The following is a 17134-nucleotide window of genomic DNA, read 5'->3' as shown; positions in this document are numbered from 1 at the left end:
CAACAACTGTGTAATGAACTGGTTTTCTTCTCATCTCCTTCCCCTTCAGCCCCAAACTGAAGGGCACATAGGATGGCAATGTTCATTTGGAGAAAACTAAACAGCTCTTCTGCCAAATGAGGCAGGTACAGTTTTCAGAAATGAAACACAATGACTAAAATATATGAAAATAATTAAATTCAGCCCTCCTTCAGCCTTCTGAATTCTCTTTAATGTATTCCACAAACAAATGGACTGGGAAAGAGACATCCTATTTTTAGACATGGGTGGAGGCAGCCAGAAAAAGGGCAAGGAAAGCTTAGATGGAGAAACTGTTTGTGCTGTGAAGACGGTTCCTGTGATGAAAAACTCCTTAGTCATAGAAGTCAACTTGCAAAAACGGCACCTACTGTTGAGAGCATATTTATCTGTGAAGTAATTTGTCTTTTCTTACAGTGCATGCATTGCTCTGATATTTAAAATTTTAATTAGTAATCATTCTGTCTGCTCTGAAGAACAGTGGAAGGAATGAGCTTTTTAACTCACATGGTCTGTAACTGTACACAATTAATCTGTATAGGACTACCTTTAAACAGGGAGGGAATAATTTTTCATTAATGGAAAAATCTTTTGAGCTAACGTATGGAAAATGCATTTTAATTCCTGACAGCTAGCAACTTACATTGGGTTAGTGCTCAGGATGTCCAGTTGTAAGATGCTGTGTGTTCAACCGAACTACTGAGTTCAAAGAAGAGCCAAATTTCTACTCAACTCCATAGATTTTAAGTCTCTTCACCCTAGATATTTTTTGCTCTAATATGCACATTAAAAATACAAATAAAATCTAGAGAGTGAACTTTCTATCTTTCATACACTAAAAATTACTTGGAAGATAGAATTGTGTTCATTTTTCATCCAGGAGAAAAAATTACCACCCAAGGTTATGTGTTTGTGTTAATTCTGCATGATTCAATGCTTAAACTCTCTTGCATGAGAGCAGAGGTGGGAGTGAGAAGTTCTGCACCTGCTGGCTTTTTTTTCCACAGCTGAAAGAGAAATACTTTTTTTCCTTCAAAGGCCTTCCCATCGAAATAAAAACTTCCTGACAGTCAGGGGTACTTCTAAATCCTTCCATGTGGGAAGCTTCCAAGTAGCTGACATTTGGCTGTCTGCAACGTTAGCACTTCAAAGCCCTTGATCCAGTGGGTTGGTTAGCAGCTGCAGGTACCAGCAGAGGCCCATAATTTTCAAAGACTAAATAACAGCAATTTAGGAAAGAATCACAGAGTTAACAAAAGTAGTTGAATCCATGTGTCTTGGAGAAGAAAGCAGATTTTCTTTCCTACTGCCTTCAAATTGCGCTCCTTCATCTGTGTATATGCTAGTACTGCTGTGAACTTTATGCCAGGGTGCCTCTCCCAGAAGTTAAAGATTACCTCAGTGGTCCACATGGGGCCATAAATGTCTTCTGGGAAACATCTGGAACTGCCACTGATTTGTATACGAATGGTACTGAGCTCACTTCTGCTAACCCAGATAGAAAAGCAACATTTGAAAGGTACTGATGGTTGCACAGTGAGATAAGCTGACTAGGAGCACAAAATACCCCAGGACCTTGCACATACCCACTTAGGTGGGAGTTGTTGCTAGGATTCATTAAGCATGTCAGAGGAGGTACAGGGCTGTTTTGTAAGAATATATTTGCCTTTCAGAGACGGAATAGGAATGTGAGGTTGGTGCAATGTAAGCTGGTGACAAGGAGCAGACTGTTGCTCTTGTTGAGCTGAAGGGTTGAAAACTCTGATGTCCTTGTGATCATGGTGTGCATGGGCAGAACTGTCCCTGAATATTCTCTCTATTCGTGGAGCAATGCAAACTGATCTATTCATATTCTGCAAAATCACAAGCATACACAGAGCTTTATAGATACAAGACAAGTTTCAGAGAAAAACTTCCTTCCTGCAGCACAAAGTAAATATTGAGGTTTAGCTGATGTCTCCTCTTATCATTAGAGAAAATAAAATTTCTTGGGCCTAAAGTTCATTTATTTATCCCCGGAGCAATCCCTCTATTAGCACACCATGAAATCAATGCCTGCTCACCTGCTGGATAGACTTCCCCAGCTTTTTCATAATCCCTTAGTTTTTGTCTGAAATTGCTATTGAAAATTCAATAACTTTCTCATTTATATACAAAGAGTATGTAAAGCTACCCCCAAATTTAAGGCAGCATGTATATCCCACTTGATTTGACTAAGAGAAATATGAATGGCTGCTGTTGATAAATCATAACACAGAATCATGCAGAGTCCAGGAAAACTGGGCCCAGATACCAAAAACACAGCATTTCCAGCGCTTCAGTGCAGCTAAACTTGATTTGTTAGGCTGCAGTTTCATTGCCTGTCATCAAGATGTTTCATCAGTAGCTTAGATGCTAAGCCTCCCTTCCTTTTTTACTCATTTTTTCCCTACTATTTTTTGGCCTTTAGTTTTCTATACTGTGAAATCAGTGTTGGAAATATAAATATTTCGTATGCACATATCAAATACTAAATCAGAAGGAGAGAAATGGTAATAACTTCAGTTTGTCAAATGAGGAATATGCAGCTTTCCTAAATGAGGTTCAGCTGTTTGATATGTAAATTATTATGACTTGCTCATTCATGCTGCTTTAGGATCTTGATCCAGTCTCATCCAGAATGACACCAACAAAATAGGAGTCTAAAATGACCCTTATACTGTGGTTTTCTTAAATGTTGCTTAGCAAGACTAGAAGATGTGAGACTTTTCAGTTACTCTCATCCTATAAATACTTCAAACTGCCCTACACCAATCTTTCTTTTACATCTGACATTTTATTTGCAAATATAAAGCTCTAATTCTATATTACTTTAAGTTTCTGTGTTTGCTTAGTATATCAAAATGCTTCAACCAGGAAAGACAATTGTCTAAAGAAAATAAAGGGACAAAAAAAGGAGAAATGATGACACATGGCTTAAACTATTTTTATTTTGTTTTGTCATGTCCTAACTAAGAGAACATTGATCTTGAATGAGAATTCATCTTGTTTTAGCACATTCCCATTTTGTGTCAACCTATGACCAGTAATCTGTGATAACTGGATGTGATTTCTGAAACACGGAACTGCTTTACAAGCCAATAACACAAATGTGCAAGAACATTCTTTTACATTCTTGCTTGTAAAACCAACTCCCTCATGCTTTTTAGATTAAACACATCATTTGTATTTTTAAATTTTACACAGAACCAACCCCTCAATTTTTCTAAAGACAAAGCAAACAGCGAATTCAGTCCTCCCTCCCCACAGAATTCCCTTAAATGCAGGTATTTTTAAAGACTCAGCAGGGATGGTAGAAGATTGAGTTCTTACATTTACTATCACACCAAAGAAGGATTTGAAGGACAGAAAGCTGTCCAATAGAGTTGTCTTAAAAGTGGCAGCTACAAAGATGCACAATGAGAAACTGAATGGCCTCTACATCATAGAATCATAGAAGCAGAGAATGGTTTGGGATGGAAAGGACCCTTAATGCTCATCTAGTTCAACCTGCCTGACATGGACAGGGACATCTTACTATATCAGGTTCCTCAAAGCCCCATCCAACCTGACCTTGAACACTTCCAATGATGGGGTATCCACAATATTGGGAAACCTGTTCCAGTGTCTCATTGCCCTCATCATAAAATTTTTCTTTGCCATGTCCAATCTAAATCCACCCTCTTTCCATTTAAAACTATTGCCCCTTGTCTTGTCATTACAGACTATAGTAAAAAGTCTCCATCTTTCTTAGAAGCCCCCTTTAAATATTGAGAGGTCACAATAAGGTCTCCCCAAAGCCTTCTCTTCTCCAGGCTGAAAAACCCCAACTCTCTCTGCCTTTCTTCATAGTAGAGTTGTTCGAGCCCTCGGACCGTTTTTATGGTCATAAAGGTGTTAACAGAATACCGAAAAAAATATTTTATTGAGCTTCCAGTTGTATTTATGTAAATTTCTGATTTTTGTATTAGTACAAATAATTTCTTTATTAATACACTGACCTGGATTTACCTGATTTTACATTTTACAAAAAAGACCAGCCCTCTGGATTTTACATTTTTTCTGTCTGCCAAAAAGCTCCTATTCATGGATAAAATAAAATATAGATTGCCTAGGAACACTAGCGGGACAGCTAGTAGCCAGTGTACTTTTGTGAATAGTTTCTGTATGCAACTCTGACACTGTATTACCTGCCATGAGATTTTGCAGCCACTTAAAAAATAGCCTTGAACACTCCATCTTAAAACATTAAAGAATTAAATCCAAGATCACATTTGCATTGACATCCTGGCAGTATTTCTCTACTTCAGGAATTTAAAACACATACGGTTATTAAGCATAGGCACTGGTGACAAAAAGGGCTAAGAGAGAAATACACTTGTGGGGCATCAGAATCAGACTCTACTAGTAGTGACAGCAAGTAACACTCGAATACTTCCCCCCCTCTCATGAGTATTAACAGCCTTCGGGCAGAGGTCATTAATCTTGGGATTCAGCCACCCCATGTCCATGGTCAGCAGTGAGTGTCCATGTGTACCCTGCACAGCCATGCCAAGTTCTCCCCTGCCCACAGCAAGACCTGAATCAGTTCCCCATTTACTTCTCAGAGCTTGTTTAGGTAAGAGTAAACCAAGTTAATGCAGTCCTCAGAGCACATGGTATCTACTGTGCCCTGCATATGGGGACATTTTCCCCTGAGTCATAGAAAATACCAGTGACCCTTGTTGAAAACCTCAGCAGAAGGACCAGGAAGACTAGTTTACTTCTCTGTCTCTGAAGGAGCAGTGTTATGATAGAAACAGAAAACCTGACTACTGCTGGCTGGTGATTGCTAAGACAGAGAAGCTGCTGCTTCTCTGCAACAGCATTTGGCTGTAAATCATAAAGCTTCTACTGAAGACATTCATTTATATAGCTTGAAATGAGCCAGCTTATGTGAATGGAATAAATCTGAGGATTATGTGCATTTAGAAGGGAGAAAAAAGTTTGCCGAAATAAAGTTGGCTAAGACACATCTATAGTAATAGAAGCTATAATTTTTTAACTAGTGATGGTCTTTTTACATGGGATTTTTTTTTTTTTCCCCCATGCATTGAAAAACATGGCAGCTTGCAAGTTTTATTTAAACAAAAAATGCCATTTTGTGACTGCACCATGGAACACCTTTTAAGAAAATATACTTATATCCTCTATTAGGAGCAAATTTACCCTCAGAGGTACATTTAGGATTCCCCGGTAACTCAAAAGCAGCCAAATGTCATTTCACCTTATCAAACATTAAAAACACCTTTTGGTGAGAGCCTCTTCATCTCAGAACAGATGATGACAGATGAGTCAAAGGCACTGTAAGTGGAAATGCTGACAGATCATTAGCAGGAGACACAAAGCATTTCTACGCTGTCAGGTATATCAGACACTTGGTGCAGAACATCCTTCTTGCTCTGTCTCACACAGCAGCTGTGTCTGTTCAGAAGTGTTGGTGCTCCAGGGGGATATTTACACTCAAACTAATTCCTGAGTGACCGTAGGGCTACAGCAGATTTTGTCAGAGGAAGGATATACACAAATATGCAGAAAGTCATACAAAACTGTTTTGCAAATTATTTAATAGTGATGGTGATTTTTAGAACTAAAACTATACTAACCTCACACCAAAGCACAGAAATAATTAATTAACTAAGCAGACTACACACTATCTCTATAGAGCTATGTAGTAGATTCTGACCAGTAACCTAAAGCAACAGGAAATTAAACAATAAGCCAAGTCTACACAGATAGCTGGACCAGTAATGCTGGTAATAGACCTTGTGGATGAATTTCTTCATCCTCTGACTTAAAAGCGACCCCCCAATAGCTGATTTGTCTGGACGAGAAAAGTGATACAGTTAGAAACAACTTTAGGCATCTAACTGATCTAAGTTGTCCTAGATAGGCCACTATCTTTCCCTTTTATTACTAGAAATTCTACATCACTTAGAGGATGCTCTAAGTGCTTAAAATACTGTATAGTAGGTGGTGTGATCTGCTTCCTAAATGGCCTGAATCCTAGTTCCACTAAAGTGGACATACTCTGATAATAAAGCGATGGCCAGATTTGCAATTACTGAAATGCACTATTTCAATGCAACAGCAATGAAGAGCTTTGGTGTTCTCAGAGGCAGGTGTTATTTTCTAAAAAAGGCAGAACTACCCCATCCACAAGACGCTCACCATTGCCATGGATGTATATAAGTATGGCTAGATATTTGCCTAGAACATTCTCACAAGTGTACTGCTTTGATAATTAGTATATAAAGAGGTCATGCAAATGCATATAACTTTTAAGGACTTCTGAAATGCAGTCTTTGTTGTCTATAATTAAAGTATTCTGCTTTGGAGAATTTTATCAGTTTATCATTCACTTTTTAAATTTGTTGATCCTGGTTCTTCTTTCTTAATACTGTAAAATGGAAATCTACATTTCACATTCAGTGGCAGACTCTTACATTATGAGTCCATAGAGGAAAACATCTATCCCTCCCCTTCCTTCTTGCCCCCCAACCCTTTGCAGAGTTTCGCTAAAGGTCCGAGTTGGGCTTGTTAAAATATTGTCAAAGGTTATCATTCCCATGGCGTGCATCCTGTTAGTGCTGTCAGACCACTTGGCAATGTTTGGAATACTAGGAGCTGCAGATCATAGTAATTGTGCATAGCTTTGTATCTAGGACAGACAGATGTCAAGTCTGTCAGTTGTTGAGCAGAGGCACTATCTTTTTAAGTTCTTTGTCTGCTATGCTAATCATGGTTTGGTGACAATTCTGAGTGTTATTTTAATAGAAATTTAAAGCCTGATTTTGCCTTTTGCCTGCTGTTACTCCTGCTTTAGAGCCATTTACATTTTAAAGCATGTGTAAGTTTGACTCACAATATACAACCCCAGGAAAGCAACCAACTGTAACACAAAATGTTTGGGTTTAACACATGAAACACCAAAAAATTCCTAATGTAATTTTAATATTACATTTAAGAAATCTTTAATTATAGATGTGAGCTGAATTGCTGCATGTGGGAAGTAAATGAACCATCTAGAATGGTTGTAGTGACTATACAGTAAAAAGACAAACTTTTTAACTTGCTGCTAAAAACTGTATGTTTTTACTTCACTTTTCCATATCTACCTTAATTTCCAAATCCCACCTCCGATATTTTCTCTAACTACAGCAGTGCTTTCTGTACAAAGCAATGATAAAGGTTATGGTATTGACCCTGTGATCCCTATGATATTTAAACATGGTTTGAGATTCTTGAGGACACAGACCTTTTACTATCATACCTGTTCTGCAACTGCTGGGGGAGACACTTCCACTCACTGTCAGACTAGCTATTCATTGTAGCTGGTTTGCTTCTCTCCCTTCCCAGTGCTAAACTAAACGTTTCTCTGACTTCAAACAACTTCCAAGCAGGGGCTACAAGGCAAAAGGCATTCGGATTAATCTAACCATTTCAGTTCATGTAAGACTAATGCTTACCTATGCGAGCGAGTGCCAACATCTCTTTCAGACTTTATATCCACCAATCCGTTGAAGACTTGGTCATGTATTTATGGCTAGATTGCCTTTTCCAGAACTCTGAAGATCATCAAGTCCAACCATAAACCTAACACTGCCAAGTCCACCACTAAACCATGCCCCTAAGCACCACATCTACACGTTTTTTCAATATCTCTAGGGATGGTTACTCAACCATTTCCCTGGGCGGCCTGTTCTAATGCTCGACAACCCTTTTGGTGAGGACATTTTTCCTAATAGTCAGTCTAAACCTCCCCTGGCACAACCTGAGGCCGTTTCCTCTCATCCTATCACTTGTTTCTTGGGAAAAAAGACCAACACCCACCTCGCTACAACCTTCTTTCAGGTAGTTGTAGAGAGCAATAAGGTCTCCCCTCAGACTCCTTACTAAACAACCCCAGTTCTTTTAGCTGCTCCTCGTAAGACTTGTTCTCTAGACCCTTCACCAGCTTTGTTGCTCTTCTTTGGATGCGCTCCAGCACCTCAATGTCTTTCTTGTAGTGAGGGGCCCAAAACTGAACACAGTATTCAAGGTGGGGTCCCACCAATGCCGAATACAGGGTGACAATCACTTCCCTGCTCCTGCTGGCCACACTATTTCTGTTACAGGCCAGGATGCCGTTGGCCTTCTTGGCCACCTGGGCACGCTGTTGGCTCCTATTCAGCCGGCTGTCGACCAACACCCTCAGGTCCTTTTCCACCAGGCAGCTTTCCAGCCACTCTTCCCCAAGCCTGTAGTGCTGCATGGGGCTGTTGCGACCCACATGCAGGACCCAGCACTTGTTGAATCTCATACAGTTGGCCTTTGCCCATCGATCCAGCCTGTCTGGATCCCTCTGTAGAGCCTTTCTACCCTCGAGCAGATCAATACTCCCACCCAATTTGGTGTTGTCTGCAAACTTCCTGAGGGTGCACTAGATTCCCTCATCCAGATCATTGATAAAGATATTAAACACAACTGGGCCCAATAATGAGACCTAGAGAACACCACTTCCAGGGTGTGAAAAACACCAGGACACCAACTGGATTTAAATCCATTCACCACAATTCTTTGGGCCTGGCCACCCAGCCAGTTTTTAACCCAGTGAAGGGTATGCCCATCCAAGCCATGAGCAGCCAGTTTCTCCAAGAGAATGCTGTGGGAAACAGCGTCAAAGGCTTTACTAAATTCTAGGTAGACAACAACCACAGCCTTCTCCTCATCCACTGAGTGGGTCACCTTGTCGTAGAAGGAGATCAGGTTAGTCAAGCAGGACCTGCCTTTCATAAACCCATGCTGACTGGGCCTGATTGCCTCGTTGTCCTGTATGTGCATGATCTGCTCCATAACCTTCCCCAGCACAAAGTCAGGCTGACAGGCCTGTAGTTCCCCAGATCCTACTTCTAGCCATTCTTGTAGATGGGCGTCACATTTGCTAACTTCCAGTCAACTGGGACTTCCCTGGTTAGCCAGGACTGCTGATAAATGATGGAAAGTGGCTTGGTGATCACTTCTGCCAGCTTCCTCAGTACCCTTGGGTGGATCCCATCCAGCCTCATAGACATGGGTGTGTCTAAGTGGTGTAGCAGGTCGCTAACAATTTCCCCTTGGACTATGGGGACTTCATTCTGCTCCCGGTCCCTGTCTTCCAGCTCAGGGGGCTGGGTGCCTTGAGAACAACTGGTCTTACTGTTAAAGACTGAGGCAAAGAAGGCATTAAGTACCTCAGCCTTTTCCTCACCCTTTGTCACTATGTTTCCCCACACATCCAGTAAAGGATGGAGATTCTCCTTACCTCTCCCTTTGTTGTTAATGTATTTATAGAAACATTTTTTATTGTCTTTTACTGCAGTAGCCAAATAAAGTTCTAGGTGGGCTTTGACCCTCCTAATTTTCTCCCCATTTAACCTCACAACATCCTTGTAGTCCTCCTGAGTTGCCTGTCCCTTCTTCCAAAGGTCAGAAACTCTTTTTTTTTTTTCCTGAGTTCCAGCCAAAGCTCTCTGTTCAGCCAGGCCAGTCTTCTTGCCTGCTGGCTTGAGTTTCAGCACATGGGGACAGCCTGCTCCTGCACCTTTAAGATTTCCTTCTTGAAGATTGTCCTGCCTTCCTGGACTCTTTTGACCTTCAGGACTACCTCCCATGGGACTCTGTTAACCAGGCCCCTAAAAAGGCCAGAGTCTGCCCTCCAGATGTCCAAGGTGGCAGTTCTGCTGATCCCCATCCCCGCCCCCTTACTGTCCAAGAATCAAAGACTCTTACCATTTTGTGATCGGTAGGCCCAAGACGGCCTCCAAATATCACATCACGCACAAGACCTTCTCTGTTCACAAACAACAGGTCCAGTGGGGTGCCTTGGGGCTATCAGCCCCCCGCCCCTCCTTCCTTGCCTATCCCTTCTGAATAGTTTATAGACATCCATTGCAGCACTTCAGTTCTGTGAGTCACCCCATCATGCTTCTGTGATAGCAACTATTTCGTAGTTTTCTTGCTGCACAATGGCTTCCAGCTCCTCCTGTTCATTGCCTATGCTGCGTGCATTGGTGTAGATGCACTTCAGTTGGGCTATTGATCCTGCAGCCTTTTTGGGGGGAGAAGCCCTTATTCCTATGTGAGTGTTCTCAGATGCTTCTGTGGTTTCTAACACATTAAAAACCCCTGCGTCTTTGCTGCCAGATGGATCTCCATCCCCTGCCTCCACTGAGATGGCTGTGTGCATTAGTACAGGGACATTTCAAATGTGCTCTAGTGTACTCAGCACATTGGGGAGCAGACCAAAGGACCTCACTAGCAGACTGTTCCTCAAACACTGGCATGCTGCCCCCAGGCTTTTCTGTAGTAAGCCTAGATGTATCCCTTTCCCCTTTCAAATCTAGTTTAAAGCTCTTTCAATGAGCCCTGCTAACTCCTGTGCAAAGATCCTTTTCCCCTTTTGAGACACATGTACCCTGTCTGTCGCCAGCTGGCCTGGTATGTAGACTGACCCATGATCAAAACCCTCAAAATTTTGCTGATGACACCAGTCTCAGAGGCAGTTATTGATCTGTTGGGTCATCCTGTTTCTTCCCTCATCATTCCCTGCAACTGGATAAAGAAGAACACTACTTGTGCTCCTGTTCGCTGAACCAGTTGTCCCAAGGCCATGAAGTGTCTTTTCATTGCCCTTGGACTTTGGGTTGCAACTTCATCGCTGCCTACATGAAAACCCTTACTTAGTAAGGTTCTGGTTTGTGTGGCTCACATTTGGCGATGGTATGTTATAAGCTTGTTTTTTGATAAATGTATTTCCCACATTAAAATCACATAACTTAATGTCTGGTAAATAGGACTCTAGATGTCAGATTCTTCTGATATGTTATCATTACACCAGTGGTTTAGAGAGTGACACTACTGAGCTGGAACCTTGTTCAAGGACTAATGGATTTGGACACAAATTCTGGTTTAAGGGGATTCCCTGGGTGGTGTAGAGCTGCAGAAATAGCTGTGTCATGGCTTGGCAGTGAAGCCATGGGCCTGCTGAGAAGAGCAGGTAGCCAGAGGGCATGGCACTACGGGTATTCCTGGTGAGGAAACATCGCCTTGAGCCAACACAGTGCTGGGAGAGTGAAAGAAACAAGTCACATGTGAGATAGCTTGGATTTGCCCATGTTCGTCAACAAGTTGGACAAGAAACATACCAACAACATTGTCTACCTGAAAGTATCAGCTTAATCTTTCAAGCACAAAAAATCATTAGTCTAGCTTGCATAGGATATGGTCTTCCTCTCTCCTACAAAGACCAAGGCAGCTTCGTGTGTTTGGTGTCAGATCATCAACTACCCCAAACTGGGATACTACAACAGCCAAACTCAAAGCTCATGTTTCACTTGCTCCATGCACCATGTGTATGGGCATTAGGGGTGGGTAGGAGTTGATATTGGCTGCTAATGGTGTGTGAAAATACCAGCTAGCATCTGTAAGACTGAAAGGTCTTTTGATAGATGAACAGCTTTGATTGGTTAACATAAGCATTCACAAGTGCTTGCTATTTTTCAGAAGTCTTATGCCAGCTTCTAACGTTTTAAAAATATCATTTTAAAGTTATTGAAAATATGCAGCAGGGTGTTTACAAATAGTTTATTTGTCTTCTCTGAAATGTACACATTGTTGTGAAGATTTTCTTGCTAGTCTCTAAATTTGTGCTTGGTTACTGGTCACCCTACAGCCATTTAAATCTGGCCAATCTAGTTCTCGTATCTAGAAGCATAGATAGGCCTGTCTCTTTCTCTCTCCCAGACTGGTAATGTTCTGCTCACAACACGAATAAACACCAGTTTTATTAAATATTGTAATTAAGCAATTATATTAAAAAGCCATAAAACATTAAGTGACCAATTCTCTCCAGTGGTCATTATCCAGCGGAAGCAGCAGATACTTTGGCTAATCTAAAGGGGTGTGAGATAACTTTGGTAGTCTGTTACTCCCTGGCAAATGAGATGACTCTTGGTTTCTGTAGGAAGAATACCTCCACTGGCCTAGGAATGGCCTGAAAATTAAAAAAAAAAAAGCGGCTGGAGTTTTGATTTCCTTTTATCTTTCAGTAGCATTTTATTTCAGTGTACTGAAGTGTTATTGTCTACGTTTTGCAGCCAGGAAGGGTGAAGGATGTTCTCTAAAAATCTCCCTGCAAATTAATAGTATTCCTTCACTGTGAATGGTCTGCTTCCCCAGAGACAGTACTTGACAATATTTGGTGCTTCACTTACAGATAAAGAATTGTTCATATGATTTGATTGTTGTTCTTAAAACTGCACTGTTTCATTCTGTATCCTTCAATGTAGAGACAAGTTGGCAGTAATGCAGCATTCCCTTTTTATGAATGCAGTTGCATGCTCTGTTGTTGACCAAACAACTGACAGAACAAGGAGCCTTTGCATACCAATCTGCCATAGCAAAAACAGATCAACAGTTTTGATATCATCGCAAAAACAGATGTTCTCTAGTATTTTTCCATATAATCAGTTAATTAACTGCTTTAATTATAAAAAACCCCTCTGGTTTTGAAGCCAAATTGAGCATAACATATCTCTTTAGTCGTTGATGAGAAGCTCAACATGACCCAGCAATGTGCATTTGCAGCCCAGAAAGTCAACCGTACCCTGGGCTGCATCAAAAGAAGTGTGACCAGCAGGTCAAGGGACTTGAGTCTAGTCGAATCGACTCTACTCTTCTCTTGTGAGACCCCACTGGAGTACGGTGTTCAGCTCTGGGGCCTCCAACATAAGGACATGGACCTGTTGGAATGAGTCCAGAGGAGGGCCATGAAGATGATCAGAGGGCTGGAGCACCTCTCTTATTAAGACAGGCTGAGAGAGTTGGGGCATTTCAGCCTGGAGAAGAAAAGGCTCTGGGGAGACCTTATAGCAGCCTTCCAGTACCTAAAGGGGGCCTACAAGAAAACCAGAGAGAGGCTTTTTACAAGACCATGTAGTGATAGGACAAGGGGTGATGGCTTTAAACTAAAAGAGGGTAGATTTAGATTAGATGTAAGGAAGAAGTTCTTTACTGTGAGGGTAGTGAGGCGCTACAACAGGTTGCCCAGAGAAGTTGTGGATACCCGATCCCTGGAAGTGCTCAAGGCCAGGTTGGATGGGGCTTTGAGCAACCTGGTCTAGTGGAAGATGTCCCTGCCCATGGCAGAGGGGTTGGAACTAGAGGATCTTTAAGGTCCCTTCCAACCCAAACCATTCTGTGATTCTATTATTCTAGTGACAAACTATATGTACAACTGACTAACCAAAGAATATCCCAAAATAAGTATTCAAGTCTTTCTTTTTGAGACTACCAGGTAATAAGTTCCTGAGGAAAGATACATGCCTGCTGACAACAAAACAATAATAAAAAAATTACCAAGAAGAAATTCTTGCTGATTCCTGAGTTAATTCTCTTGACATGCATTTAACAAACGCTGTTTACTTGCCAGTAAATTAAACAAATAACAGGCACTGCTTTAGCAAATCACTAGCTGGCTCAAGTGTTTTTCATGAATTAATCTCTCTTTTTATGAACATAAGACAGAAAAAAAAGGAGATCTTACAACCAGTAATGACATCTGTGTGCTCTGCAATAGGAAAACACTGCCAGGGACTATAGCGAGGGACAGTGTTGCCATGCAGCCCAGCAAAACAGCTCCCTGAAAAGGCATGCTGACCCACTTTCAACTACCAACTCTTGCTGACCCTTTGTTGAGTGAGAGGTTCTTCCAAGTTTTTGTTGTTTTCACCCTTTCAGCTCTCATTTCTAAAGGAGCAAGTCTGTCTCTGTTTTTCTCCTTGTTTTCTTCTTTCTTTCCTAGTATGCATGGAAGAAAGGCAGATTGTTTCTTGTGACTGTCTTTGCTTTAGTTAATTTAAAAAAAAATAAATCTTCCACCTTTCCCGTGTTAAGAACATGCTGTGGAAGAAATATGGATCTTGCCATCAACAAAATTATGATACAATTCCTTATGGAACTCAGTCTGATCAGAGTAATTCATCTATGAAAAACCATACTTTCATTGTTAATCTTGGCAACAGTGAGGGATAATAGTGTAATACTATACTAAATATTGCCACGTGCAATAGTAAAAAAACTTGTTTCAGTCTTCCCAGCAGCAGCGTGCAAGCCCTCTTTTGAATTCAGGTTTGGATGTTGTGATTTAATCTATATCTTTTTCTTCTCCTTCTTCCAAAACCAACAGAGGTTTAAAGAGAGCTGCATTTTTATTGGAACCATTTGCTCAGCCTAAGTTGCCAAAATAATTTACTTAAAACTAGGGCTTTTACTTGGGTTAAGGTTGATTCCTGAGCTCCACGGAGGTCGAGGCACTTAGTTTGTCTTCCTCTTTTTCAATTTCACCATGAAGTCTACAGCAGACCTCTGCCAGCTCAAGTTGTATTTCCTGAATCCCAGCCCCCCAGTTGAGCTTATCTACATTTGTGACTTTGCACAAGTAGAGGAGAAACCTTTTTTCAGCCCTTTTTCTCACTATTTATGTGCTACAATTCATAGAAAAATGAGTGGCTCCAAGGATACAGAATAAGCAGGCTCCAGTGGTGCAACAGTGCAAGTCCTGCTGCCAATGCTACTACTGCTGGTGTGTTACTGTGACCTCTCCTTTGATAATGAGTGATAGCTGCTGTGAAATGCCTCACAGAGTGTTTGCCTCTTGTGGGTAACAAGTGGAAAAATACAAAAATATAGGAATTTGGAATTGAGTTATGGAAGAAAAATCCTCCACTTTGTTACTTGAAAAACATTGTTTGAACTTCAGATAGCTCCAACAAAATGATGATATGGTTACAATCTCCCACCAAAACTTTTTAAATCCTAGGAAATGTTTCACAATAACAAATACTGTAATGTTATTGCTATTAAGAAAGTATCTATTTCTCACTCTATATGTGTTCTGTGGGTGGGCATGCACTTGTAAATGGGACAAAAACAGGCTCTTAATGTCAGAACCTTCACCTGATGAGGGGGTTCGAGTCAAATACCTATTTCTAAATCTATCTTAGTCAAAGCCTGGTTTGAATCCAAAAATGAAAGTTTTTTTGGTTTGGTTTCTATTCAATTGCAGCAGAAATGTCACAGGTCAGAATGATATACTAAAGATGCTCTGTGGTAGTAGTGCCTTGATCTGAAATAGATTAAAGCTAGGCTTCAGTTTTAAAGTGAAACCACGATAAAGATTTGACGCTTCTTGCATATTACATTCTTCTTTCAGGAGTTCCTAGCACAAAACAGTTCAAATCTCATCTTAAAAGAAGTATTGCAGTCTTGGGTGGAATTCTTATGAAAAGAGAATCAGAAATAAGCCATTCTGGGTTTTTTTTTAGATGCAGTCCAAACTGAAAGCAGTAAGAATTTAGTGAATGGGAATTAGAAGCCAATCTATGTTGAAATACAATATTGTATGGATTCAAGGTCCAGTTTTAATGCAACTTGAAATTATATATCTTATTTAATGGCACAAATGTTTACTTCTGCTTGCATTACAAAAGAGAAAAAAAAGCTAAAAAGATGGAGCTTTAATACAAAATTACAAAACTGTACAAAGTTTAGAAACCTACATGGCAGCTGACTGAATAGTATGATTTCTGTCCCATTAAAAGTTGTGATAGCTTAAGATTTGATTTGATGCTAAATCTGACAGAAATGTTAAAAAGAAATATTGTAGGGTGAATCATATAAAACAGAAATTGGAAAATACTGTTTGCTATTTTTAATCAAAATTGTCAACAATTCTGAATGAGAACATGGTCTGAATCCAGAAATTGCTTTATCTTCAACTCTAGACTCTTTTATCAGAATAGTAGCTATACAAGAAAAAAATTAAAAGCACTAATTTACTTAGTTTTCTGCCAGCAGTGCATGAAATAGTACTGAAAGGGACTAAGAAGATCTGGCCAATGCATTTTGTAGCTGCCATTTTTGCATTTAGTCATTCTAAGAGGTTTTCCTTATAAAACAGAAGATAGGCCCCTTCAATTCGAGCCTGAAAAGTCTCAAAACTATGCACAACATAGGGTCAAACAAAACAACTTGAGATTATTTCTTCTTCAGAAATATCAAATAAGATGTTGCCTCTGATGGCAAAGAAGAAAGGAAGCTCTCACCCTTATAACCAGCCGCATTGGTTTTCCAGTCGTTAGCATTCAGATGTCCTGCACGTGAAGTCCTGACAATAATATGCTGTATGTCTCTCCAGGTCAGAAATGGACTATGAAAAAGGGGAAAGATAAAGTCATGGATCAGACATATTTCACCAGAATGTAAGGATACAAGGTCACATAAGCTAAAAAGTATCCAAACCAAAAAAACCTTCATTTCTCTTCTCTTCTTTCCTTTGCTCCATTCAAAAGAACAAGTCCTAATTTTACAGAATTACTACATGAAATTATTTATACAGCTAGGAGGTTTGCATTAAGCAGACTATAATGATATATGATAATATTCTATTATATAAAACTTAAGGGAAGATGAAGTAGTACATTTCACACAGAGGAAACCTGTATGACCACCAACTACTGTGTCATCTACCTTTACCAGTGCAAAGAAAAAACCGCCAAGATGTCGGCTTGCTGAAAACCTCTACTAAATCCTACTAACTGCATGCTCAAGCTGGCAATTCTTTTAGACTTTCAGCTCCTATTGAAGCCATTCCAGGTGCCTCTGTTATTCATTTGTCTATTACCCCTGGTCTTGGAATTCACTAAGGCTCTATGTGTAATCTTCAAGAAGACCAAGCAGCCAGCACTGAATCTGAATAGTTACAGAGGAAGTGCCTGATGGCACAGATGTCCATTCCTTTAAGGGATTCCTAATAACCTGTCCACCAGGAAGGTGAAAGAAGATGCCATCTGCATCCTGACTATGACATTAATACCCATTTATCCTGCAGGACTAGAGAAAATCTTTAGAGATTATAGGTTTTTTGTTTCTCTTAGATCCATCCCAAGGAGAATTTATTTTCTTAGAACAGAATCTAAAGGTGCACTGCCATGACTGGTGTATTTTTTCTTTCTCCTTCCAATTTTACAGTTTTTCTATC

At 40.4% G+C, this 17134-nt stretch overlaps 1 protein-coding gene across 2 annotated transcripts in view; it reads right to left on the bottom strand.

Annotated features, from left to right (window-relative positions):
- The window catches only part of PCSK5 (proprotein convertase subtilisin/kexin type 5), a 256599-nt gene that overhangs the window by 90161 nt on the left and 149304 nt on the right, over positions 1–17134 (bottom strand). For both annotated transcript variants that reach the window (XM_049795548.1, XM_049795547.1), the window contains exon 10: positions 16200–16303. In XM_049795548.1, coding sequence (XP_049651505.1) covers positions 16200–16303 — 104 coding nt within the window. The remainder of the gene's footprint in view (positions 1–16199; positions 16304–17134) is intronic.

This window comes from Accipiter gentilis, chromosome Z (genome assembly GCF_929443795.1).
Source record: "Accipiter gentilis chromosome Z, bAccGen1.1, whole genome shotgun sequence".
In the NCBI taxonomy this organism is placed as follows: Eukaryota; Metazoa; Chordata; class Aves; order Accipitriformes; family Accipitridae; genus Astur; species Astur gentilis.
This window is presented reverse-complemented; position numbering and strand designations above follow the sequence as displayed.